The sequence below is a fragment of the Australozyma saopauloensis genome, chromosome 4 (genome assembly GCF_035610405.1).
Source record: "Australozyma saopauloensis chromosome 4, complete sequence".
NCBI classification, from domain to species: domain Eukaryota; kingdom Fungi; phylum Ascomycota; class Pichiomycetes; order Serinales; family Metschnikowiaceae; genus Australozyma; species Australozyma saopauloensis.
The window spans coordinates 539,324-564,987 of NC_086134.1; the positions used below are offsets into that span (position 1 = coordinate 539,324).

A 25,664-nucleotide genomic window follows, 5' to 3' on the forward strand; every position below is an offset into this window, starting at 1 on the left:
ACAGTTTGATTTCGTCTGGCGGAAGGAACTAGAGGTTGCCATTGTAATCAATGAAGGTGTCCACATTGCTGTTAGATGCAACGGTGTTAGGCGTGGCTACCGTGTTGGAGACGGACGGGCTTGGTACGCTGTTCTGGTAGTCATCTGCCATGTTGATGTCGAATCCGTAATGGTTCTGTTGTGGTCCATCGAAGTTGCGGACGTTGGTAGAGGGACTATGTATCAAGTTCTCCTGGGTTGTGGTATGAGCAGGAATTAAATTGTTGGTAGGAGTTTGTACTGTGGAAAAGAAGTCAGGAGTCTCGGTAAAAAGCTCGGTATAATTTCCATCTTGTTTACGTGTGTCCGTTGTGAAGCCCTCTTGGTCTGTGACTCCTGTGTCGTATGATTCGGGATTCTGAACGGTACTGGATGGTCTATCGTGCCCTGATTTGGTTCCATCATAGTCTTCTGATGTCATTGTAGGCTTGAGATCATAGCCGAGGTCACTGGGTGTGGAACCATTCCATGAGTGTAACTCATGCTTGATCTGAAAGTCGCTCTTGCCTCCTTGCTCCCGGGGAAGGTCTATGTAGTTTTTCTGGTTTACCTCCGAATGAGGAAAGGTCTCAGAGTTCTGAGAAGCATTGTGACTTTCATGAAGATGCAGTTGCTTGAAGCCGTTTCCCATATTTGCGGGCGTCAAGCTTCTGTAGGCCGGGTGCAGATGAGGTCCCTGTGCATTCTCCATTAAGAAGAGATGCAAGAATTCTAAAGACAGCTTGATGCCAACTAGAACATGAGGGATCTTATTGCCTCCAGCGGCAAAGAACGCAGAGCTCACTTGCAGACCCTCGGAAAAATCGTCGCATATCAGCCATTTGTTGAGGTTTGAATCGACCCCATTGGAAAAGTAAACAGAGTAACTGGGCTTCTCCGATAAACAGATTCGCAATTCGTTGTTCTCCTTGCTGATACTATTGTCCAAAAGAGAACACAGCACGACAGTTGTGACTGGGTAGAAAATTCTAAAAAGAATCTTAGAACCATTAGACATCGCAGAAAAAAAGTAATTGATTTCATTGTTCTTGCGCGATAAGATCACTGATAGGTCCACTTCGCTCATAAAGTTGTTGACTGTGAAAGGAGCGAGGTTATCCAAGGTTTGGATCATTGAGGGATCATAATTGCCGGATCTCACACGCTGCCATGATCCTACAGAAAGCGATGAGCAGTCGACTAGGCTATAAGACAGGTCCATGGGCTGCGGTTGACTCTCGGTTTTTATACTGGGAGCGATGACAGGTATATTGGTAAGCAGACTCGATCTCGAAGGAGGAACATAACTCTGAGTGTCTTGCTGAGCATAACTCTGAGTGTCTTGCTGAGCATAATTCTGAGTGTCTTGCTGAGGAAGCGCGCTAGGAGATTTGATGCTTCTGCCCATTCTTTCGAACTTCCGGAGCTTTGCTCGGCGATTCTGGAACCAGATGCGGACTGCTTTCTCGTTCATGCCAGTGCGTTCACTGATTTCTTTCCGCTGATCCGGAGACGGGTTTTGGTTGACATCGAATTCTCGTAGAAGATACTCGAGCACTTCCCCGGAAGCACGGGTTCTCTTCAATGAAGAGTCTTCTGACATAAGGGTGGATAAACAAAGACTGGGACTTGCACTTGTGGTTTCACGCCCGGGCGTATTTGTTTTTTCTGCCGTCTTCTTATTTCTAAAGCAAAGAGAAATTTGCTCGTAACCAGAGTGTCAGATGGATTTTCGGCTAGGTTGTCAGTCACCCTAATTTACAAATTAAACACTTGCAAATAGAAATACGGATAGCCACTGAAGGAGGAATATAATTGGTAGGGATGGTGGGTATGCAGGTAATTATTCCCGTCCGAAGAAATATAAAAGAAGTCCTGGATTGATCACGAGCGATCTGAAAGCTTGGATCTAGGGTAATAATTCAAAAAGGAAAAGATTCAAATGTGAAGTAGGTCTGTCTGTGTGCAGGCCGTCGGCACTGGATCTGTATTCTGTTGGTAGACATAAGAGGCCATATAACGGAGTGACACAAACGGAAGTGGAAAATTTTTTGAAGATAATTTTTGAGCTGTTCGAGAAGTTCTTATGGCGTTTGGTTTTTCCAGTTTATTCCCGAATTGGAACTGTTTTTCTTCACTCAATACAGAATGCGAACCTAATTAGGCCTACCCCCATGTGTCTCTAGATGCAAGATTGGCTACTGCAGTAGGCGGTAATATATACGAGGCAGGGTAACATTTAGAGATGGTTATCTGATCTGAGTTAACATTTTATTTCTTTTTCATACTTAATGTGGAGTATTTGACGTTCGAATTTATATTGAAGAAAAGATTTGAGTTGTTGCTGTCGTGGGTGTTCTTGTTCAAATAGATACTACTACATGCGTGACCTTATTGAAGGGAAGAATGTGTCTCGAAACATGAGAAAATTCCCCTGGTGGCTCTAATGAGGGTCTTTATGACAATGTGATTTTGTTCCGGATCCGGGTGCCGGTTTTGGTATCTTATGTAGTGCATGGCCTCACCTAAATTGAAACGAAATACAAAATCAATACGATTTTTGTTTTTATCAGCGGGTAATCTGATCTCACTAAACTCTTCTCTTGTTTCGAACAATTCAATGTGAGATCAAGAAATCGATCCGATGTCATGAACAAAAGAAAAGATTCAACTACAGCTTTGTAGATCATAAATCATAAAACTATTCTATCAAAGAAGAATATCCTCAACTGTAAGATCCTCAAAAGCAGCAAAACAATGCTTAACTGTGCGCCAATGCTTCGTTGTTGGCTCCCACTTCAAGTAGTGCCTCTGGAGTTCACCCAATAAACCTAAATTATTGATATGCTTAATGTGCATTAGGTCGTTGAGAAGCCCTCGTACACACCATGGAAGATGGTACAAGCTTCTTTCGCTGTCACTGGTGTTTGGGGTATCGACGGTCTTTGTCTCTCGTTGTTGACGGACACTGGTCGTCTCGAGGGCAAACTTAACTCCCGCCTCATAAATTGAGGAATTGGAGTAAATCTTGCCGTGTGAACCCGGTAATTGGCTTGCTGCTTGGGTTAACTCCAGCAAAATGCTTATCAAATTGTGATCCCCATGTCCAACGTTCTCCATAATAAGAATGATAAGAATGAGCTTGACGATAAAAGGAGGGACTTCACAATTTTCGTTCACAAAAATACACCGGAAGATGTTAGGGTGTTGTAATTCTTGTCCCAATGAGGAATAGAGAGGAATGAACTGATCAGAAATAGACCCTGCTAAAGTGATTTTCGTGTTGTTGCTGCAGAGGCAATGAAAAGCATCCTTTATAGACAAGCTTAGGTTTGAATTGATTTTCTGTAAATCAAACAATTCGTTGATGATTTCATTCTCACTTTGGGTATAAGCACGGATGACAACTTTCGTGTCAAGGCCTATACATGGCCCTAGGATTGCTCCAGCCATGCTCAAAAGACCAATTTTCTTGTCACTGAGGTCAAATATTTCACTTTGAAACATTTTCAGTGCAAGCAATACTAATGCTGGTACTGCTGCAGAGTTTGCAACGAAGAAAACTAGCTCAGCAGAATTAATTTGTTCGCTCCAGTTCTGTAGAAGATCAAACGAGTTATTTGATCTGGAAGATATGGTTCCAAATCCTTCCAATGAAATATGTTGAATCGAGCCAACTTGAGATTCGTGTTCATCTAACCATGAACTGATTGCTTGCAGTGTATAGTCGGCAAACTTCAGTGCGTTTCCTGTGCTTTGGCCAATAATTAATTTCACAAATTTTGTCGGTAGGAAACTATGAAGGGAAATCACCACTGCTTTTTTGCCGATTTTTTTCTTCTTCAGTGCAATAGATCGCTTAGTAGAGGAGTACAAGTGTTTTTCAGAGGAATCAGGGCCATATAAAACGGACTCGCCTATTAGCCTAATCTTTGTCGTCATAGTGATTTCACGAAAATTGTCAGCCAAGTCTGGCAAAACAGCACTCGGGTTTGATAGATCGGTGTTTACGTGAACACTTCTAATGGATGAATTGGACGATATGCTCTCTTGATTATTGAGATTGAATCCCATTTGTTGCATTTGCAGAGAAGAGTCCAGAGCTTTCCGCGTGCCATTGCTGCCAAAGTTATTTCCTCTAACACTATGATCAGGCTTCTGGTCACCAACTGGATGAGGCGAATTAGCCCTGGAGGGTCTGGGAGTGGTCATACTTCTCTCAAAAAGTTCGCTTGGTATAGCAGGTTTCTTCTTGTGGTTGTACTTCACTGGATGAGTTGCGGTTTTGGTCCCCGTAACTGCCAATTCTACGTCAGAGGATCCATAAAATCCTGAGATTGCATAGTGGCACGAATCCCGAGAGTTTTCCAAGACCTGCTTGGCTTCTCGGTAAAGCTCAGCAGACTGTTGATCTTCCATGTCACTCTCCGGATCCACGATTTGGCCGCTCAGGAACACATTCCACAGTAGCCAGCTTCCGAAGTATCCAGTAGGCTCGCTACTGGAACTTGTCTCATTCTTTGCATCGATTGCGTTCTTGGGATCTGGCACTATTGTAGTCAGACTTTTGTACCACCACCAAGACTGCTCGTCCTGTTTAGGTACTGTGGAGGCCAATTGAGTTGTTCCATTCACCTCGTTTGTCTGAAGATCAGGAGTTTGTTCAGCATTTCCCCAATTCCACAAACCGTATGATTTGGTAGTGCTCTTTGACACAATTGTGCTTTGATTCGGTAGGTCAACCGGGGGCGTAGGGACGTCTGCTGACTCGGGATTTGGGGCTTTGCCGCCAAACTGTGGCCACCACGATGTGGTTCCTGTTTCAGACATCACACACCAGTATAAAAAATGCGGCCGCAATGGCTTGGGTGCTTACACGATGGCAACACTGTTGTGTTTGTGGACTACACTGTGATATTAAGAAATGATGAGGTTAAAAGAGAGAAAGAGAAGCACTATGTAGAATTCTTTGGGCAGTATGGCATCTAATGGTTTCAGTTTTTAAGAAGAAATACGTGTGAGAAGGGAGATGTATTTAGGGCTTGTTGTGTTAGTAGTAACTGGTGTGTGCATGTACTTATATACTAGGCAGCTGATAAGGGAGAGCGAGGTAAATATAGCGATGGGATAATGGGGGAAGATGAAATATTTTGAATTTCAGGAATTCAGAAAGGTAACCTTTTCCTTCAGTTGATTTTATATTCCTGTTTCCTGTTTCCATTTCGAGGGTCACTAATGATTTATTGGCTCCAAATAGAGAACAGATTTGGATGTTAGAGAAGAGCGATTGAATGGTCGATACCTGTTCAAATACAATTTTTTGTTCCATAACTTTTCGTCAATCAAGCCTCAATAAAATTTCTATAGAAATATTAATTAAGTGCTTCTTTCACCTACTACCATTAAGAATCCCCCATATCTGAACATGACAATGAGGAAATTTCATCCATTTCATCTGGCAAAAAATTGCAGGTGAGATCAGTTGAAGTTTGTGTGACTCCCTGTATTTTCTGAAAAGATACCCGTACTTCGCCTCTATCAGTTTTGTCTCTCACTACGTATACTGCACTCATCTTATCAGATAACAGGCCTATCAGTTCACACATTTGTTTTTCTCTCCTTTAAATCAAACTACAAACTAGTCATCTACTTCGAATACATCATGTCAGACCCATGGAAAGAGGTGGCCAGTCGTCTTTTGCAAAGAGATAAGATTGAGAAAGCTGAGTCGGAATACTACAATGCATTCTCTCAATTAGCCAGACTACGAGTGACCACGGCAGATGCAAATCTCGATAGACTTGTGAAAGAGAATTGCGATATCCGGGAAGAAAATGAAATTCTCGTGTCACGGCTCAATGGCCAGACCATTAAGTTAGACTCCGCAAAATTGGACATTGGGAAGCTTAACGATACTGTGAAAAGTCAAGATTCGAAAATTGCGAAGCTCCAGAAGAAGATCTCGCAATTGACTCAGGAATTGGCCGAGAAGAATCGCCTGTTCGACCTTCTAAACGATGAACATCTCATAGCTCAGATACAGCTTAACGTATTGAAGCAAAATAGTCAAAAGGAGAATTAATAAAAGAGAACTAAGAAATAAGCCTTTCTAATTAGTGATCTACTTTAAAAGTTTCACGATTCCATGCATTCATTAAAAGTTGATATTAAACTAAATTTACTTGGTGGTGTCAACAACGTATCTACCCAAGATCTTACCCTCCTCCATCAAAGTGTAGATCTCTGGAAGCTCGGACAAACCGACGATCTTGATAGGACACTTGATCAAACCTCTGGAGAAGAAGTCAATGGCCTCAGCAGAGTCAGCTCTGTTACCGACGTAAGAACCTCTGATGCTGACAGACTTGACAACGGCGTCGAAGACTGGGGCAACGACCTTGGCACCGGCTGGCAAACCGACCAAAACGACGGTACCAGTGGCTCTGATGAACTCAACGGATTGAGAAATGGCTCTCTCGGAGACAGAGACGTTGATAGCACCGTGTGGACCACCGTTGGTAGCCTCGACGACGTCCTTGACAATGTCCTTGGAGATAGTGAAGTCAATGAACTTCTCAGCACCCAAGGATTGACAGAAAGCCTTCTTCTCCTCACCACCGTCAATGGCACAGACTCTGTAACCCATGGCGTTGGCGTATTGGATAGCCAAAGAACCCAATCCACCACCAGCACCGGAGATGCAAACCCATTGACCAGCAGACAAGTTAGCGGTCTTCAAGGCCTTGTAGACAGTGATACCAGCACACAAGATTGGAGCAACCTCAGCCAAGTCGGTACCTTGAGGAATCTTGGCAGCTTGGACAGCGTCGGCGGTTGCGTATTGTTGGAAAGAACCATCGTGGGTGTAACCAGACAAGTCAGCTTGAGCACAGTTTGGCTCGTCACCGTGTTGACAGAACTCACAGGACATACAAGAACCGTTCAACCACTTGACACCGGCAAGATCACCGACCTTCCAGTTCTTGACGTTCTTACCCATGGCAACAACGACACCAGCACCTTCGTGACCACCGACCAATGGCAACTTGGTAGCCAATGGCCAGTCACCCTTCCAGGCGTGCAAGTCAGTGTGACAGACACCAGAGTACTTGATGTTAATCAACAACTCGTTGGAGTTTGGCTCAGGAACTGGGATTTCCTTGTACTCCAATGGGCCACCGTTAGTCTCGAAGACAATGGCTTTTTGAGTTTTTGGGATGGACATGTTAAATTGATTGAGATGTTTTTTGTATTGGCTATTGCTTGTGAAAGACAAAAGACAATGTTTGATGAGGAACAAAATCAATTGATGGACGAAAATGGCCGGGTATTTATATTCTGGCAAGAACGTGCTGGACGCAATTTCATGTATGTTCCATAAGGTGATACTGGGTGGTGCGGCAGGCAGCGTGATAATTTGGGCTCAGCTGTCGGACTCAATCGGATAATTGTGGGACGCACAGCACCGATGGCTGCAACTCCGAACCGTTATGTAGGATGGTCAAATTTACGCGAGCACAGCAGGAACGGTGTCAATGACGGTATATAATGTTAGACACGTAATTCTTTGTTAACCTCTCCAATTGTGAAGCAGCTGCAATCTTAACCACTTCAGTATCCATTGATTGAGCATGCTGTCGAAACTGCCCTTTTGCTCAATTGACGGTTATGAGATTTGGCTCTGATGCATTCTGGTGTATTATCAGGTGATAGATGCCTTGTGTGTAGGTTTCCTGCGATGTAAAGATATGCGCTTATGGGACTCTACGGTGGCACCCGTATTCAAACCAAAAACAAGCTTCCAAATATTCGTCCAGGCGGCACCTGGACGAGTTTTAGGCCCACGGTTCCCCGCATTTCCGTTTGGAGAGATTGACATTCTATTCCAAACCATTGCGGTTCAGAGAACAAGGCACGAAATCTACAAATACTAATCGGTGTTTACAATCAATTAAATTTATCAATTGAGTTAGAAAGCTTGGGCACGAAAATAGGAGACCGCCCAAAATTAAATAGGATGGATTTTTGGTATTAGCCGCTGGTCGATTTTTCCGGAGGCAAGCCTTGTTGCTGCATAAACTTGTACAGGGACATGCGCTTATGGGCTCATTTGTACCTGAAGCCAGCGATGATCCGAGATCCATCACTTCCCCTTTCTGCAAAACACAACGATGTCTCCGCTCCGCCGACTGTCCCAATGAAAGTATGAGTTGAAAAATCTGGAGCATTCCTTATACTGACCCAAATTTTTCTCAATTGTGGAAACCATAGGCTCGAAAACAACAAGGTGAGAGGGCCATGGCCGCCTGAAATCTTTCAAAAACTTTTTGGGGTTATCAAAGAACAAATCCAGCTCATCTCTGTATGCTTTCATGTGTTCTAGGGTTCCAAGACTAAGATGTAGTGGGGGCTCGCAAGTCAAAAACCACGATTGGGCTTCGAGATCGTGTCTATGTAGCATGCTCTGCCATGGAGTAGAATGACAAGGTGTGAGAAATCCAATCGATGAGACACTCTCTTCATCTCTCAAATATTTGACCACATCAATCTCCCCCCTTTCGTGTATGCGAGTGAAAAAGAACGCAACAGGAACATGAACGACCAAAACAGTCGTGATAATGAGTCTCCTCCATTTTCTGAAGTGATAGAGTGTGTCTGCACTTAACAAAAGCAATATCGGGTATATTGGCTGTAAGAACCTGAACTCTTTATGATCAATGCAAGAGTACACTCCAATGACTAGAAGGCCATACCATACTAGTAAGTGACTCCTTCTCCGGTAGCACGCGATAAGGTATAATGGCAAGTACATCATAAGCATGAGCGGGATCCCTTGGAATAAATAAAAGTGCCATGGCGCGGATCCATAAAAGATCAGTAGGTTTTTCATCACATTGAACTCCATAAAGGTGTACAATGGAAACGTCCAGTATCCATACACATAACGGTCTGCAGCTGCTGAGATAGAAAGAACAGCTAATAACACAATGGATAAAGATAGTAGCAAACGCATAAGTCTGGAGAAGTTCATGTAGTTCTTGAGAAGAATTGTTGCCCCCAATAAGCCCCAGAGAGACGCGTTGGAGGGCCGGATGATGCAACTCAAAAACCCATAGAAACTAGCTTGTAGTAGCAGCATCAATCTGTACTGGTGCCAGGGCCAGTATGAGAGTCCGATCACTGTGAAGAGCATCTCCAAATTGTTCAGAAAGGACCTCGTGGCCACATACCAGTTCCAACTGCTACAAACGGACAAAATCAAAGACAAGACGGCTTTTGTGTCGTTTTGCCAGTACACTCGAGCGAATTTGTAGACATAGTAATCTGTCAGCGCTGCTATAAGTGCACCTACAATCTTTGGAGCTATTCTCACAGCCAAATCCTCCGAAAGCAAGATTTGAGCCCCCTTATATCCAATTGCATATATGAGAGGATGAATTGCAGAGCGTAGAGCCTCCCGCCATTCCCAAGTCCAGTATCCATAGCCGAATACCAAAGAATGGGCCACCTCTAGACATTGGAAGTACTCGTCTGGCTGGAAAAAGGTTTCGATGGTAAAAGAATTGAAAAGCCTTAGAAGAAAGAGTGCACAGAAGAATAGAAATCTCATCTTGTCTGTTTCTTGTGTTCCTTCGAAAGCTTGTGCATTGAAATCAGCCTTGCAGGTGTTTGAGTTCTCACAATATTCGGTTTGAGTCTGCGAATCACCAGAAGTTTATCGCGGATCTGGAATTTACAAAGAATTTAATATCACCGATGGGCAAAAATCAGGCTCTTTTCCCGATCGATGAGAATGTGGTACTATCGTAGTATAAGTTTCGTATAGGATCATGTCTGTGGTACAGGTACATAAATATGGGGTTCACATACAGTACTATCGAGTAGAGAGTAAATGGGGTAGTACATATTCTAGATCAGGAAAGAGACAATGGATGCAAAAGAGCTTGCTGCTCAATGCTGCTGGAATTTGCAGCTAAGCCATTTTCAATTGGCCAGAAACGATCTCGGCAAGGCCAAGAAGCACTGCCTCAGAGCCAGCATGAGCATCAACGAAGCACTACGAGTTAAAACCGATTTTCTGGCGTCTCTTGTTGCCGAAATTGCAAAGTTTACGCTCGAGTACCACAAGAAGTTAATGAAGGATGGGTCTCTGTGTTTGCTGGCACTGGAAAAGCTTCAGTGGCTTGCCTCGACCAACTCCGATCGGGACTGGTTCCCGATTCTACAATTCGACACCATAGATAGCACTGCAGTGATGCCAGTAAATACTGTGGACGATAATATGCTTAAGCTACCGAAGCTCTCCTCGGACTTTGCTGTAGAATTCAATGAGACGGTGGCAAGGCTCTCGATCGAGAGACAACTTTCTGCGATCAAGATTGATCACTCCAATCGGAACATAAAGCCGGGGACTTTGGCGCTTTCGGATCTCTACCAAGATCTTCTCACTAATTGCTCATTCGTGCTGTCGTTATTATCAATCGCTGAACTTGGGAAGGAGCTGGACCTCCGGTCTTTGGTGACTTTCCATGGCAACTCCAAAGCCAAAGTGGAACTATACTTCAATGGCGCAAGGCGTGAGATTCCAATCACAACGAGTCTTCCTTTTGTCTTGCCTCCACATGAAGCTCGTAGCCTTCATGTTAGAAGTCTATCCAGCGAGACGTTGACGTGGCCCGCAATTCTCGAGAAAGCTTTCTTGATAGCGCTGGGTGAAGATTACACATTCAGTGGCTCGAACATGGCCCAAGACACTTATGTTTTGATCGGCTGGATCCCGGAAATTCGCAAAACGAGCAATAGTCGTCTCGAAGAGATTGCCGAGTACTTTAAATTGAAAGAGCAGGGATTAGTCGCTTTGGGTCTAGGAACAGGACCAATGTCTATGGAGCTCGCTAAGCAGCTCGAGGTAGTCCCGGAACATGACTACGTTTTGAGTCACTATGACGATGTGGAAAAAGTCTTGATCTTGAGAAACCCTTGGAGTGCCACCACCATGAGCGAAAATAGTATGCAGCAATATTTGCGAGTAGATTTGTCACTATTGGGCCAGTTTTCGTACCTTTATGTCAACTGGAATCCAAACTCGTATCAAAGCGATCGAGTTATCTTTCCCTGTGTTCCTCTGGACTGGTCAGAGATGTTCCTAGCGGATAAGCCGCAATACTTTTTTACAAACGAGTCTGATGAGCCACAAGAGATGATCATATTGGTAGAAAAGTTTTTCCGAATCAAAGGAAAGCTTTGCGTTTCGATTTGGGAAGGTACCAAGAGCCTCATATACACAACAACACAGTACCCATTAGTGGAAGGGGGAAGTTCCTCTGATTTGCGACTTCAATCTTTGAGATTCACGACCAAACCACGAAAAAGTTATGTGATATCAATCTCCTCGTATCACCACAAACTGGTCATTTGTTCCTTGACAGTTTTCCACAAGAACAATTCACTCCAACTTAAAAAAGCAAAACCCGACCTTCCAAAGAAATCCGAAACCTTAACAGGATATTGGAACGGAATGTCTCGAGGAGGAAGATGGACTTGTGAGACCTACATCAATAATCCACAATACGACTTGAAAATCTCCAGTCCTAACACTTCTGTTGCAATACTTCTAGCAGCTAAAAATCCTACCACTGAGATATCTGTGCATATGTTTCATTGTGAAGATAGCGATGTTGGCAGGAAAATACGAGGTTTTGACAAATCCAAATTGTTAGTAAATGAAAATTATAGCAGGCTCATCTGTTTGCTGTCTATCAGTCAATTGGATCCTGGGCACTATAGGATAGTAGCGTCGACTTATGAGTATGGAGAGACTGAGGAGTTCCGGATCATGCTCGCTCATGATTGTGACGAAGATATTCAGCTAACGCAAGTGCCTCAAGCTTTAGGTATGTTTGAACAAAATCTCAATTTCGAATGGAACGGAGGGAATCGGACAAAATTCATTGTACGCACAGACTACAGTAACACTAAGGTGACGTTTCAGTTGCTAGCAGGAAGTGATCTGCTGTGTTTGGGTGCATACATTCCAGCCGTGCGGGCGTCGCTATTCGATTCGGCTTCTGGAAAGCCAGTTGTATTGACAAGCGATTGGAACGATAGTATATATGGTGTCTTCTTGGATTGTGACATCCCTGAGAAGAACGTCAACTATATTTTGCTCGTTGAACGATTTGAGCCGGGAGAGGGCATTTGCAGGATTAATGTTGGAAGTACTAGTCGATTGAAAATTGCCGAGTCTCGTTAGATGAGTGCCTACTTCCTCTCATAGTGCTTGGTCTCTATGACGCGCCAATGTTCCCATAGGCAAAAACTGTCCATGGTACTGTTTGTGCCTCAAGAGAACGCAAAGTCAAAACTTCAAAACTAGACATGATCAATCTTGGCACCTCCTCAATGTTGCAGAGACATCGTTCCGTATAGGCACATAGCTATCGCAAGTCGTAAGTACAGAACAAATAAAGCGGAAAAGGACTGGAACTCCAATCTATGGCTTGTATTCAGAAACCACAAGATAATTTTTTTCTTTTCATCCACAATATTTATCTATGTTTCTATCAACTCAGCCTGACAATGTCAATTTGCAGCCAATTGTGTCAGTCACGTGTCTCTCCAGCGACGTGTTCTGAGATACACTTACAACACATACACTAACAGATCACCAAAGCCAATTGTTTCGATACACGCAAGATGAAGCATTGGACGCCGGTCGTGTTCCTCGCATTCTTGTGGACGCAGGTCTTCGCTGCCTATTCCAATAGCGAAATGAAGACCCTTGTGAAAAACAGTGGAAGTGGCTATATCCGTCTCTCAGAGGCCAATTACAAAAAGCACTTGTATGGTCACAGAGACTATGACGTGGTGCTCTTCATGACCTCGCAGGCTCCACAGCTCAACTGTGTTTTGTGTAGGGAATACACCCCTGCTTTCGAAGCCGTGGCACAACTGTACTCTCACACCTTCCCAGAAGGAGTGAGTACCGGTAGAGACTTGTACTTTTTGTATGCTGACTTCCTTGATGCAAAGAGCTTGTTCCTGGCCATGGGCTTGGACCTGATTCCCAAGTTGTACTACATGGAAGCTACCCCAGAGTCGACTTCTGATGACGACTTCAACAAGCAAAACAATCCATATCCGTTCTACCAGGGTGATTTCGTGGAATTGACTAATCAATGGGTCTACACCATGACTGGCCACCGGATTGAGGTTTACACTCCTCCAGACTACAGCAAGATGGTGTTTAACGCAATCGCGACATTTGCCGTTGTGTTTGCCTTTAAGAGATTCAGAACTCAGATCTTTGCTATTCTCAAGTCGAATTATGTGTGGGGCATTGGTACGATTATATTGGTCTTGCTTTTCATCTCCGGCCAGATGTTCACTCAGATCAGATCTGTGCCATTCATGTACGAAAAGAAGGAGGGAGTTGAGGTGTTCGCAACAAACGCCCAGATGCAATATGGAGTTGAGACTCAGATTGTTTCTACCATGTATGGCTTGATGGGTATCGTCTTCCTTGTTTTGGCAAACCGTGTTTCCAGTATCAAGAATGCCAAGGTCCAGTTCATGGCCGTCACCATCGTTTCTGTTCTCTTGTACTTGTTGTACTCTATTTTCTTGTCTATCTTCAACATCAAGTATAGAGGATATCCATACATGTTGCTTGACCTTGGAGTTGCATAAAAATACTTCGAAAACATATAAAAGATTTGGCCACTGTGGCCAAACTCAATACAAAACAATTCAGATATAGCAATAAAACACACGTAAGTTCTATTCAGACGTTAGTGTAAATCAGTAGCTTCTTAATGAGCGTTCAACGGCACAGCGGAACATTGGAATCTCTACGAAGTCGTATTGCAAACACGTACTATATTGAATCAAATTCAAATCAATTGAGTAGCCTACACTGTCTTCATCGGCGACTCTCATCCATATTGACATTATCCTCTAGCCTATCCAATCGCTTCTCCACCAAATCAAACACCTGCCTTGTCTCATTGACCTTCTTATTGACAGCTTTCAATCTAGCATACACCAGAGCAACATCAAAGTCCCGCTTCTTCGCTAGCTCTAGCTGGTTGGTCAACTTTTCCTCAATGACCAGTAATCTCCGTAGAAGAAGATGCTGCGACTCATGTAGCAGCAGAAACATCTCATGGAGATTTTCTAGGGAGTCCGATAGAAGGAAGTGAGCGACAAGCTCTATTGGATGTAAATCTCCTTCCTCTTCGTTCGCAATTGGATTCTCGTTGATGACCATTGAAAACAGAGGTGGAGTCACAAGGAGACCATTATAAGAGTCTGTGGTCCGGGAACTTTTGAAAAAAGCGGAATCCAACCTTTGAGAATTAGAATCCTTGTGGCTAAAATCAATCCAACGGATTTTCGAATTTTGTGGGTCGAAATTGTTTTTGCCCAAATACGATTAATGCTACCATATTTTTCAAACATCAGTAATCAACTGGCTTTCAGCAAAGATAGCCCAGATTGAAAACAGAAATCCAGAGATAAGAAAATTCAAAATTTGCATTCAATTTCGAGAAATGTATTGTCTCTGGCCACACGTTTGGTACTAATTTACCCCAGTTTGTAGATCACATTGGTTCTTATCTAAAACGCGTATCTCGCAGATATAAACAAATACACAAGCTCATCTTTCACAGACCGTGATCAGGTTTCTCTATCCACAGCACGCTTCTATAGCCAAAGGGAGATATAATTGCATAAATTCCATTGATGGTCTCACCATTGTATTCTGGTGCTCGCATCCTCGAGAATGCCACTGACATTCTCAACTCGTCACTAGCAACTCTTGAGAATGCTACCAGAGATTCAACTAGATTGAAAAAAATTCTCAAAACCGAAAAGGTTTTCGGGCTTGTTCCAGACAAAGACTTAAGGTCTGCAAAGGAGTCAATGAATGCAGATGTTCATCCTCAATTGCAGTATTTATTAGAAAAACTAGAGAAACAGGTAGGAAAACTCAAAAAGGAGCAAAGATTGTTACAGAGCAAGGAACGCTTGGAACGCGCGGAACAAGAAAAAGAGCATCGTTTGTCAACGAGGCCTATCCACACCCCAGATCCATTCAAGGTGGGTCGTTTGAAATTCCTACAGCAGAAAAAGAAGAGGCTTGAACAAGTATTAGCTGAGCGAAAAGAAATTCATGATGTGCAAGCGAGTCCTCACTTGACCAGAAAGGCCAATTCGTGAGCTGATCTGCCGAAGCTGAGTATGCAAGTGTTAACACTTATGAAAAGCAATTCAGATACTAAATCAAATACAACTACAAACCAATAGCCTCGGAGACTTGTGGATCTAGACTATTTACAATTTCAAGGCATGTCAGCACCGCTCATCTTCTCAACGGCTTTCATATTGAGGGCGACTGCCAATTCGCGAGCTAATTGATCACTGACTTCCTCAATGCCGACCTTCTTGCCTGTCAATTTCTCTATGGAAGTCGCTTGGGCATCAGGTAAGCCGCACATCTCGTTAGTGTTCATGAATGATAGGTCTGGGTGGACATTCACCCCGACGCCGTATGAGGTTATTGCGCGCTGTATATTGCAGCCAACAGAAGCAATTTTATCATTATTAGAGTCAATCCATACACCTGGATTCTCATTCAAGTGAGAATCAATGCCGTGTTGTTTCTTAAGCACATTCATTACCGATCGAAGCAACACAGAGTCAACATAGCATCTGACAGTGAGATTCTTGAACTGCTTTAAGTCTAAGATTAGATATGCTGTCAATTGTCCTGGCCCATGCCAGGTGACTTGCCCACCCCTTTCGAGTTGGTAATACTGACAGCCCAATTTGGCATATGACTCGATTTTGTTGTTGAGATCCGGATCTTGCTTCATTTGTTTCCCTCCAGTGTATACATTCTCGAACTGGAAGGTGAGAAGCGTGGGATATGGACGCATGTTTAAGATCTTGTCGAGAATGTCTTGCTCCTCGGGTGCAACCACGAAGTTCTGGGCCAGGAGTTCCCTTTGCAGCTTTTTGATCTTCGCTTCCAACTTTTTGAAATCTAGATTTGCTGCCACAAATGAGTTTTGTATTGTTTGGCCGCGTTCAAAGGGTGTTATCCCCTCGAAGTGAATGTGCCTCAAGGTTTTGTAGTTATCATTGAGAGGCGTGAATGAAGTACAAGAACTGTAGCCTTTGGCCCACTTTAAGGGTTGCAGTTTGAAACGTAGGAGATGTTTGGTGGAAAGCATCATCTTTGTTTTTAAAGGTGCCAACGCGGGGTTACTTCAAAGGGCAGTTCCAATCAATGTGAAGAACTAATGTGTTAAATTGAATCACTCAATTTTGATTCATTTGAACATATAATAATATTTAAAATAATAAAAATTCCAATCTCAAAGCTTTTTGTGTCATCATATCCCCAGCGTTCCTCATGCGTTATGAACTACACATCCTACTAGAAAGCTGGTCTTCCTACAGAGTAAACGAATGTCTTTGGACTACCAGAGAGTCCGACGCTATGTGCACAACAGCTCCTCTTTCAAACAAAAAAATGCCAAGCTCGATCTGCGCCTAAAAGCGAAGTCAAAGAAGGCTAGTAGGGATGTAGGTGTGGAATCGCCCGAATTTCAACTATTGGTCCGGCTATATGTGCCATCAAACCTGTTGATCACAAACAATAAAGTCGACCTTAAGGAGTTGATGCAATATCTTCCAGTGATTGTGAATGATACTTTGCCAGAGCTCAACTTTGAAATCCATATATTTCTAAGCTGCATAGTCTCCAAGTTCGTGCTGTCGTGGTATGAACTGAAACTCAATACAAATGACCCAGCCTTCATCGATTCGGTTTATTCAGTGCTCTGTGATTTCGTTCGTGAGTTTAGTGCTCGTGTGCTGAGAGTTGTTGAAGGACCGCTTCTACTACACGCCATCAATGACGCTGGAAATATAATTTCTGAGCACCTTCAAGACATCAGAGTGAAAAATGGCCATCCCCAGTTTTACCATGATCATATTGAAAAAGCACAGGCTCTCGTGTCCGCAGATAATTATCAATCAATTGAACAGCAGTACTTGGCTGCAAAGCATGTTGTCTTTGAGTCCTACAAATCCGAGAGTGACACTACGAGTAACAATACCTCCTTGTACTCGCGAATATTGTTCAAGAATATACTCAGGATAACGTTTGAGAAAGATCGCGCTCTGGATCTTTCACCTATTGCCACAGAATTTGTGGGAGTACTATTGGCCGATTTGGTGCTTAAGAAAATCATTGTCCTCCTTCTGAAACCAGAGTTTATTTTGACTAAAGTAATAGCAAAGTCAGTCAATGTCTTGGATGGAAATGCAAACCGTGGAAACCGTGGACCAGAAAAACTCCCATTGATGTATAAACTTGAGCTGAGTGTTCTTAAAGCTCTTGCAATTCTCCAGTGCCTCATTGGTTTCTTAAGGGAGAAAGCGTTAAATTCTAGTTTTCCTTCAATGGAATCGTACTTCCTTATACCCCTTCTTGACTCCATCTTCAATCTAAGACAACGAAGACCCATAGCTCTAAATTTTGGTGCTGTGATTACAGCAGTGTTTTGTTATATATTTGGTCTCAAGGAAAAACTTGAATTCGCGTTGGGATCTCTTTTGCTAAGAAAAATTTGGCAATCATCTGTCCTAGAAGATTCTTCCTTGGCTGGCCATGTGAAGAACCTTCGGGGAGCAATTTTTGAGAGGGCGCAGGAACCCAAAATTGAGCTGAAAACTCCGGGAGATGAGCTTTTAGAGAAAGTACGGGACGATGTCTTGTCCATGTATCGACGCAAAATTGATACCAACCTGCTCTTTGGCGCCTTTTGCAAGTGGGTCTCAGAGGATAACATGAGTGAGTCTGAGTTGAGTGAAGCAATTGAAAATTTTCTTTCGTCATTCAACAATTTTACTGTCGAAGATTTTCATGAAACCAGCGAACTCAACAAGCTTCTAGTGATTACGCTACTAGATTGCATTGTGAAGTATCTATACCCTGAGATGGTGCAATGACACTCCGAGCTGGAGTAAAAGTAATAATATTTATAAAATGAATACCAATAATCTGTTGACAGTGTCAAACCTTATTTTTTTTTTTCAGCACTTCAAGCTTCATTTCCCATTTCAATTCAAGATCTCAGGGAGGTACGGGTTTTTAGACAAGACTGAAAATTTAGTGATTGATAACCAAAAGACATCTACACCTCTCCCCACAAAATGGCTGCAAAGAAAGCTACGCATACCATGGTTAAGCTTGTTTCAGCTGCAAAAACCGGTTACGAAAAATGGTTCAATATCCCCAGAGCCCACTCCAAACTCAATCTTATTTTATACGACCCAAGAGCACAAAGACATTGTCTATTCACAGAAAGCAAGAAGAGAAAGACGCAAGAGAATAAGAAGAAAGATTATTCCAAGAGTCACAGAGTTTAACTTCCATTCTTCCAAATCTTAATTAAACAAACTCTACGCTTCACGAATCGCATATCCTTCAACACAAGAAACTCTCCTTGCCATCAACCAATCGTTCAAAATGGTCTGCAGCTGAAGACTTGAAAGTTCTTCACCATTTCTTCTTTGTGTTTTACGTCAGAATCTGGTGATTTCTACGATTCAGCTGCGATAAGAAAGATGCAAGATATTTCACATTAGGTGAGCTATGTACATAGTTAATTGAAAATTTTAACATTCCAACTCTCATCGGCGCCAATGTTCGATGCATCGCCAAGTATCGTCATCACATCACTGGTGTTGTTTTCAAGGTATTTTTGGTTCACATCTTTGAGATCTTCAAGGGTAACATCCAAGAACATTTCTCTTCTTTGCTGTCTCAAATCATCAGTAATTCCCTCTAAAAATAATGCAGATCCTTGAGTGGATACGTGACTTGGAGCATCGACACTCTGGAAAATAGCCAATTTGGCTTCCTGTAGAACCTTGGAATCCCATTTTCCGTTCAGAAGATTGTTCAGAGCATATTCAGCACTTTTAAGGAAAGCAGACACAGATTTAAGAGAGTTGGGATCTCTATAAGAGTAAAAGTTCAAAGTGCCACCCAAACCGTCGTAGTTGAGCCCTCCACCGTAGGCTCCATTTGACTCTCTAATCACTGAGTGTAAGTGTTTGAAAGTCATGATTTGTGATAAAACTTGTAAAGCAGCTCCATCTTTGCTGGCGTAAGGTGCACCAAGTTTAGCCAAGGATGCGTATCCGACAGCAAAGGGAAAATTCAAGATGCTCTTCGAGCCATGGCTCTTAAATTCCGCAAAAGCAGCGTCCAAAGCATTTGGCTTCACAACAGAATTTTGAGATACCTTCGCTTCAAATTGCTCCATTAGTTTTTCATTGGTTCGAGTGTTCTTCTTGTCAGACACAAGACTGTAACGGAATCCAGTCAGCGAGCCTTCAGCAAAGCCGCCTACCAAAAGTTGATGGATTTCGCGCAAAATAGGCAACAATTCATCTTTCAAATACTCTTTACCACCTGCATCGAGCTTTTTATTGAGTTCCGACACAAGCTGTACCTGACCCATTCCACCAAGAAGATTGTTTATGTACTTTGTAGGAGTGAGTTGTGAACTACTGTAGGAGTTAGCGAACGAGTGGCCTCTATCAGCGATAGAGTTAAGCTGATTCTGAGCAAGATTTTTTACGAGCGTGTTAAGTTTATCAACCACCTCAGCCTCGTCAGAGAATTTCGTGTCAGTCAATATCTCATGCCACAAATCATAGACTTCCTTAGAATCTTTTCCAAGAGCCATACCAGACATAATAAACTTGAAATTAGGTTGTGCTATGTTGTATGGATCAGACTTCACTGAGACACTGAAGCTAATGCCTCCAGTTTTTCTTTGAATCCTGTTTTCAAGATCAATAATGGAAGTCTTCGAAGTTCCAGCCAAATTAGTGAAGCAGCTTGTAAACAAGGGCATGTACTTATAATACTTTTCGGGAAGAAAAGATAAGTTCTTGGTAGCAGTCATGTAGACCAAGTCGTTCGTGTTAGTAATGCGCTTTTGAATCTCGCTTGTCAGATTGATTTCTTTGAATGTGACAGGATGGTCTTCACCCTTTCTTGGAATGTCTTCGATTGATAACGAGGGGAGCAGGGATACATCTTCCTCTGACTGCTGCTTCTCAAGAAGCTTTTTGCTACGGGCGAAAATGAGATCTTTATCTTCTTGATCGAGGTTCTCAACTCGGCTCAGAAGCTTCTCAGCTTCCTTAGATTGAATTTCACTATTGTAGTTTTCGTTTGGCTTCATAGTGAATTTGAATTTCCGTGTGCTTTCATTTAAAATAGTGTCTTGGAGCAATTCCTCGAAAATTTCTAAACCACAATCCTCGTAATCCTCTTTGAATCTATCGAGAATACTTTGAACACGAAGAAGGGAGACTGGATTCATTCCGTTGACCCATGACGGAAGGATTGAGTTAAGCAAATTCAAGCCAAAATCAGGCTTGTGTTTCTTGAAGCTCAATTCTAACTGATGCAAAATTGCGAGAATTCTTTCATTGTAAGAACTGTCCTCGCCCTTTTGAAGCTCGACCAAGACCTTGTTTTGCAAAATATCCTTGATTTTGCTCTCTAAGTTGTCGACCTTTTCACGGGAAATATTAGAAAGACCAACAGTAAAAGACATGAGTTGCGAAGTTTGGTCAAATCCAGTGTTTGGAGCGAAGTCCTCAGCAAATCCGGTTTCGATAAGCTCTTGATAGAATGGTGCATTATGGCCATCAAATAGAAGAGAGTTCAACACGCGCCACTTGAAAATTTCATATTGCTTTGAGGCGTCAAGAGGATTTCCCAAATTCCAGGTAACCGATGCCTTGTACTGCTCCTCCAAAGGCTTAGAAGACATTGTGTCAATGGGTCCAGTTGTTTCGATATGAAAGTGGCTATCATCAAGTTTAGAATCAAACAAAGATTTTTTGACATCCAAATTTGCAGATCTGCGACCGAACAGCCCATAAAACTCGTCCAACTTCTCAAGGTGATCTTTGACCTCAAAGGTACCGTAGGAGAAGGTTTTGGCATTCGAAGGATGATAATTGTAGGTATGGAAGTCGATTAAATCCTCGTATTGCATATCGGTGATCTTAGCAGGGTCACCTCCAGAGTTTTTCAAGGCTGGATAAATGGCTTCTTGGAATCTAATGTAGTATAGGTAGCTTGAGTTTGAATACTGACCCTTCATTTCATTGTAAACAACACCCTTGAACTCCAACGGACTGTTCTTATCGTTCATATCAGCCTGCTCTAAGCGCCAGCCTTCTTGCGAAAAGTCCTCATAGGTTAATAGCGGTTCGTACACTGATGAGAGGTAGACGGACATCAAGTTGTCATAGTCTTTCCTATTCGTGGTGGCAAAAGGATAGTATGTATAGTCATGGCCAGTCATTGCATTCATGAAATTGCTCAAAGATCTATTGAGCATCTTAAAAAAGGGATCTCTCACTGGATATTTGTAAGATCCACACAAGGTGGTATGCTCGAGAACATGAGGAATACCGGTTGCATTTGGAGGATTAGTTTTGAACGCAACCGAGAAAACATTATTGTTATCAGTGGGCGAAGCCAAATGCAAATGTTGCAGCCCGGTCTTTGTGTGTTTCAATTGCACTGTCACAAGTGAAAATTCAGGAACAGTCTGAACATCTTCGATGGCGAAGCCATGCAAAGAAAGGCCCACGGGATATTTGGATACGAGATCCGAAAGAGCAGCCTTGCCACTTGCGGTCGCTAAATTGCGCCGCAAAATTGTCTGTTTTTGACCGACGGCAAATCTTCTAAGCATCTCGGAGGTTGGAGTACGATAGTGCGACAGTGAGATCCATTAATAAGAAGTAGATCTAGCTTAATAGCCTGAACACGCTGGATTGAACAAATAAACATAAAATGAAAAGGTGAAATGAAAACCGTCTAAAAAAAAATTTTTGAAACTCAGTTTGTAAATAATGATTGAGAGATATTGGGACTCAGTTCCTTGTGTTGATCTTGAAGATGTAGTCTTCATCAGTAATGAAGGATCTAAAACACCGATTACCGGGCTCAAAAAAATCTGGACAAAAAATACTACAGTTAATTAATTGGACTGTCAATATTTTCAAGATGACAGAGCCTCTGTCGCAGTCTCTCGGTGAAGCAATACAGTCCATTCAAACCGACAAAGTAAGAGGACCGAGATGAAGTGCCAACCGGAACTCTGATTTTTAGCTGATCAAGCTTGCATTCAACTCCAACGTGCTGTTAGTCTCAATGTGCCAATATCTGCAATTGAGAAGAGGTTAGTATCAAGACCAGAAGGGTTGTTTATTTTGATTATGAATTTTACACAAACACCTCAAAGCCAGCCAAGCTGTTATCTCTGCAAAGAACCAATACAACACCTGTAGGATGTGCAAAAATCGCGATCTCTACCATAAACTGGCGTAGACCAATTCGCTCTACACCCAAAATACATGGCTCGATTTTCCAATGATACAACAAATTCGAATTCTCTTATCGCTGACTAAAGCCATTCTTCTAGTGTTGACTTCAATCAACTCCGCCCCAAATTACCCTCTCCCGTGGAAAATGTGTCTGAGTGAATTACCAATTCAGACCTGAATAGAAAGATGCTGGATTACACTGGGAGTAGGACCTTTTGAGACAGGTGCAGCTCTCGCTGCAGGAAGACAGCCAAATTTGGTGCGTCAGATGCACGTTCAGTCAGGGTAGTCAACCAGATTAAAGAAAGAGTGTAATTTGGAAAGACATTCTTGAATTAAATTTGTGCGCACATCTTCATTTCAAAATCTTTCAATTAAGACTTCTTATAAATTTTTTTCCCGCTATTTTAGGCAACTCTAGCACGCTCCCCTGGTGTGCTCCAGATTTCCCACTCACTTTCAGAATAGCCCACACTTGACTAGGAGTCATCTCAACTGTTTGCCAACTGCATCCAGTCCTGACCAGCGTCATAGATTAAGCGCTGTCAAGGGTCTACCATTGAAAACATCATATACTTTTGCGAAAAATATCTCTCACGCTTCAGATTAGATGAAAGAAGAGAAGATTGACGATCTTGCGTCGCTATTCCTCCCCGACCTTTTAACGCCAATTGGCACCTACAACGCCAATCCAAACCTCAAGACCGATGACAATGGCTTTTTGTTTGGTATTGAACAGTCCGTGGATGCCGGCAGTACGTACTTTCCCCAGTCGTTCAACGGGTACGGGTCTGACAATGGATTCAAACCGGGGAGTGGGAATATCATGATGGTCAGTCAACGGCCCTCATTTCCTAGTTTTGCCGCTAATAGCAGCTTCGATGCCACTATGGGTATCATGCAAAACAACGAAGGGCACATTGGATCTCATCAGCCATTTCCCAACCAAGACTATGGTCACTCTTTCAGGATAGGCGGGAGCTCTGAAGTTATGCCTCCGCCAAACAGACTGAGACCGAACATCTTACCCATACAGTCGAATATGGGCCAGCCGGGAAATCAATACGACAACATTCTGTGGCTCTTGCAGTCAGAACTTCTTCAGACAAGCAGGCCAGTTACCATGCAAAACGAGCCGTTGCTACAGAGCAGTCAACAGCATCTCCACTACACAAATCAACTTCCGCCTCCGGCCGAACCATTGCTATATCAGGCCAATAATATTGTGCGTCGAAAGCAAGCTCTGGCACCAGTAATTCCAGACTTACATATCGATTATTCGCCCGAGGCCTTGCTACGCCTATTGGACATGAACCTCAAGGTGGAACAGAGCAACGAGCATCAGGTGACTGACGCTTTTGGTAATCCTTGTGAAGTTGAGATCAAGGGTTTTCTACATGGAAGATTTTGCACAAACAATTATGACAACTATATTTACCAAATGAGCTCCACTGGCGCTATTGACGAGTACCAAACATATGCTCCACTGGTGATCTCGTGTTACCGTAGAAATTTCCTCAATATTCATATTGTCATGCAAGCTTCTTCGACTGACAACTTGAGCGTAGATGGAGAGCTAGTGGAACAATACAGACTTGAGATCGACGCCACCGCTGAGAACCCAGATGCAAATGACTCTTCCTTTTCTCTCAGAGACAACGACAATGACGCAAAAGATTTCTCGAAAGTTGGGGACAATCTCACTGTCGAAACGATTGGAAAGAGTCATACAATCAAATCCAATGAACTCAGTCCGGAAAGCTTCTTCATGGTCAGAAAGCTCAAATTCAACAGCTCAACAATTAATTCTTTGAAGCTGAACTCACAGACTTATTATTGCCTCATAGTTCGCCTAGTGGCGGACACTGCCTCAGGTTCGAAGGTTTTACAAACTTTGACAAGTGCTCCAATAATCGTAAGAGGCCGTAACCCATCATTCTACAATACCAGGAAGGACATAGTGATCAAACCGAAATCACCTTGTTTCAAAGCTAGCTACGGGCATAGCCATAGCCAAATCCAGAGGTTTGCCCTGGAGGAAGCTCTGTCGGAACCACGCCCTTCTTCGAGAGAAGAATACTATGAAGATTCGAGTGATACACATACACAGTCTAGAAATGAGGATGCGTATGGTGAAAATGCCAGTGAAAGCGAAGAAGACTCGCCCCTAGAGGAAGAAAGAGATACCTCCAATGAAGTCTACATTGATCAAGTACTAGAGTCCATGAGCAACAACCCCGGAAAGAATTATCATTATTTCCCTGTGCTGAACGTCTACTACACTCCTCCGGTGAACGTAGTTTATTTCCCACACGGTGCGCATCTGGCTAACGCACAGACAGACACAGCAGAGGAAACTGTTGAGGGCGATTCGAAACAGAAAGATGGCAACACGACGAAGCGCAAAAAGGTTTATTTCAAATAGAGCAGCGGACCGTCTAGATGATAGGTCTGATATTAATGGAACACTCATTTACATACAATTTATTGGCACAGTAGAGACACAAATTCCAGTCTAATGGAGTCGAACACCAACTGGACAGGACAATTACTCGAACACTCACTGGACGGAAGTCCCGGGACAAAAACCTGTTCACTAAGAGCAATTATTACGTTATCTTTGATATAGAATTTTCTAATTGCGCATTCAAGATTCGAATGCATTTTGACAGATCGACGATGCGCGCTAATTTCCATTCTAGGAGATGACGACGTTTACGAGTCCAATTTCGGATATGTATCGGATAGGGATCTTAGGATTGCAACATACAGAGGGAAATATTCAAACCAAATAAATTTTATCCCAAATTAACAATGAAAGAATATTTAAATTTTCTTTGTACAAATACCGTGCAAGTCAATGGCATACCATTGGAGTAATTATAGTCGGGTTTGGCAATTCCCTACCAAGAGCCTCACACACATTCCAGCTAACAAAAGAGGCAGCTATGAGAATGCGCAGCGTTTAAATTGGAGGCACAAAAGGAAGAAGATAGAAATCAGCTGATAAGAATTGAATTGTGGTGTTTTGTCGACCACTGTATCCGCAACCTTTGCTAGATCGGCTATAGCCCTCCACATTTATCTGAGTTGGCTGCAAATTCCGTTCTACAACGGTTTCGAGCATTGACATTGACGCACCAAACGACGTATTGCCTCCCGAAACTGGTAACTGATTCCGAGAAACTCCCAGGCCTATAGCC

The 25,664-nt window shown here is 42.9% G+C and overlaps 12 protein-coding genes across 12 annotated transcripts; 6 read left to right on the forward strand and 6 right to left on the reverse strand.

The window, feature by feature from the left end:
• Positions 1 to 28: 28 nt before the first annotated feature.
• On the reverse strand, positions 29 to 1,621 carry PUMCH_003271 (uncharacterized protein; the record flags this gene model as incomplete). The annotated part of the gene is made up of 1 exon (XM_063022245.1): positions 29 to 1,621. The coding sequence occupies one exon, from the start codon at positions 1,619 to 1,621 to the stop codon at positions 29 to 31; it is 1,593 nt and encodes a 530-aa protein (XP_062878315.1).
• Positions 1,622 to 2,727: 1,106 nt separating this feature from the next.
• PUMCH_003272 (uncharacterized protein) lies at positions 2,728 to 4,848 on the reverse strand (the record flags this gene model as incomplete). The annotated part of the gene is made up of 1 exon (XM_063022246.1): positions 2,728 to 4,848. The coding sequence occupies one exon, from the start codon at positions 4,846 to 4,848 to the stop codon at positions 2,728 to 2,730; it is 2,121 nt and encodes a 706-aa protein (XP_062878316.1).
• A 1,348-nt stretch (positions 4,849 to 6,196) lies between these two features.
• PUMCH_003273 (uncharacterized protein) lies at positions 6,197 to 7,243 on the reverse strand (the record flags this gene model as incomplete). Its single annotated transcript, XM_063022247.1, has 1 exon — positions 6,197 to 7,243. The coding sequence occupies one exon, from the start codon at positions 7,241 to 7,243 to the stop codon at positions 6,197 to 6,199; it is 1,047 nt and encodes a 348-aa protein (XP_062878317.1).
• Positions 7,244 to 8,161: 918 nt separating this feature from the next.
• On the reverse strand, positions 8,162 to 9,628 carry PUMCH_003274 (uncharacterized protein; the record flags this gene model as incomplete). The annotated part of the gene is made up of 1 exon (XM_063022248.1): positions 8,162 to 9,628. The coding sequence occupies one exon, from the start codon at positions 9,626 to 9,628 to the stop codon at positions 8,162 to 8,164; it is 1,467 nt and encodes a 488-aa protein (XP_062878318.1).
• Positions 9,629 to 9,946: 318 nt separating this feature from the next.
• PUMCH_003275 (uncharacterized protein) lies at positions 9,947 to 12,271 on the forward strand (the record flags this gene model as incomplete). Its single annotated transcript, XM_063022249.1, has 1 exon — positions 9,947 to 12,271. The coding sequence occupies one exon, from the start codon at positions 9,947 to 9,949 to the stop codon at positions 12,269 to 12,271; it is 2,325 nt and encodes a 774-aa protein (XP_062878319.1).
• Positions 12,272 to 12,714: 443 nt separating this feature from the next.
• PUMCH_003276 (uncharacterized protein) lies at positions 12,715 to 13,707 on the forward strand (the record flags this gene model as incomplete). Its single annotated transcript, XM_063022250.1, has 1 exon — positions 12,715 to 13,707. One exon carries the CDS (start codon positions 12,715 to 12,717, stop codon positions 13,705 to 13,707), a length of 993 nt encoding a protein of 330 aa, XP_062878320.1.
• A 1,056-nt stretch (positions 13,708 to 14,763) lies between these two features.
• Positions 14,764 to 15,240, forward strand: PUMCH_003277 (uncharacterized protein; the record flags this gene model as incomplete). The annotated part of the gene is made up of 1 exon (XM_063022251.1): positions 14,764 to 15,240. One exon carries the CDS (start codon positions 14,764 to 14,766, stop codon positions 15,238 to 15,240), a length of 477 nt encoding a protein of 158 aa, XP_062878321.1.
• Positions 15,241 to 15,362: 122 nt separating this feature from the next.
• On the reverse strand, positions 15,363 to 16,259 carry PUMCH_003278 (uncharacterized protein; the record flags this gene model as incomplete). Its single annotated transcript, XM_063022252.1, has 1 exon — positions 15,363 to 16,259. The coding sequence occupies one exon, from the start codon at positions 16,257 to 16,259 to the stop codon at positions 15,363 to 15,365; it is 897 nt and encodes a 298-aa protein (XP_062878322.1).
• A 235-nt stretch (positions 16,260 to 16,494) lies between these two features.
• PUMCH_003279 (uncharacterized protein) lies at positions 16,495 to 18,042 on the forward strand (the record flags this gene model as incomplete). Its single annotated transcript, XM_063022253.1, has 1 exon — positions 16,495 to 18,042. The coding sequence occupies one exon, from the start codon at positions 16,495 to 16,497 to the stop codon at positions 18,040 to 18,042; it is 1,548 nt and encodes a 515-aa protein (XP_062878323.1).
• Positions 18,043 to 18,246: 204 nt separating this feature from the next.
• PUMCH_003280 (uncharacterized protein) lies at positions 18,247 to 18,462 on the forward strand (the record flags this gene model as incomplete). Its single annotated transcript, XM_063022254.1, has 1 exon — positions 18,247 to 18,462. One exon carries the CDS (start codon positions 18,247 to 18,249, stop codon positions 18,460 to 18,462), a length of 216 nt encoding a protein of 71 aa, XP_062878324.1.
• Positions 18,463 to 18,698: 236 nt separating this feature from the next.
• On the reverse strand, positions 18,699 to 21,827 carry PUMCH_003281 (uncharacterized protein; the record flags this gene model as incomplete). Its single annotated transcript, XM_063022255.1, has 1 exon — positions 18,699 to 21,827. The coding sequence occupies one exon, from the start codon at positions 21,825 to 21,827 to the stop codon at positions 18,699 to 18,701; it is 3,129 nt and encodes a 1,042-aa protein (XP_062878325.1).
• Positions 21,828 to 23,071: 1,244 nt separating this feature from the next.
• Positions 23,072 to 24,886, forward strand: PUMCH_003282 (uncharacterized protein; the record flags this gene model as incomplete). The annotated part of the gene is made up of 1 exon (XM_063022256.1): positions 23,072 to 24,886. The coding sequence occupies one exon, from the start codon at positions 23,072 to 23,074 to the stop codon at positions 24,884 to 24,886; it is 1,815 nt and encodes a 604-aa protein (XP_062878326.1).
• Positions 24,887 to 25,664: the final 778 nt, after the last annotated feature.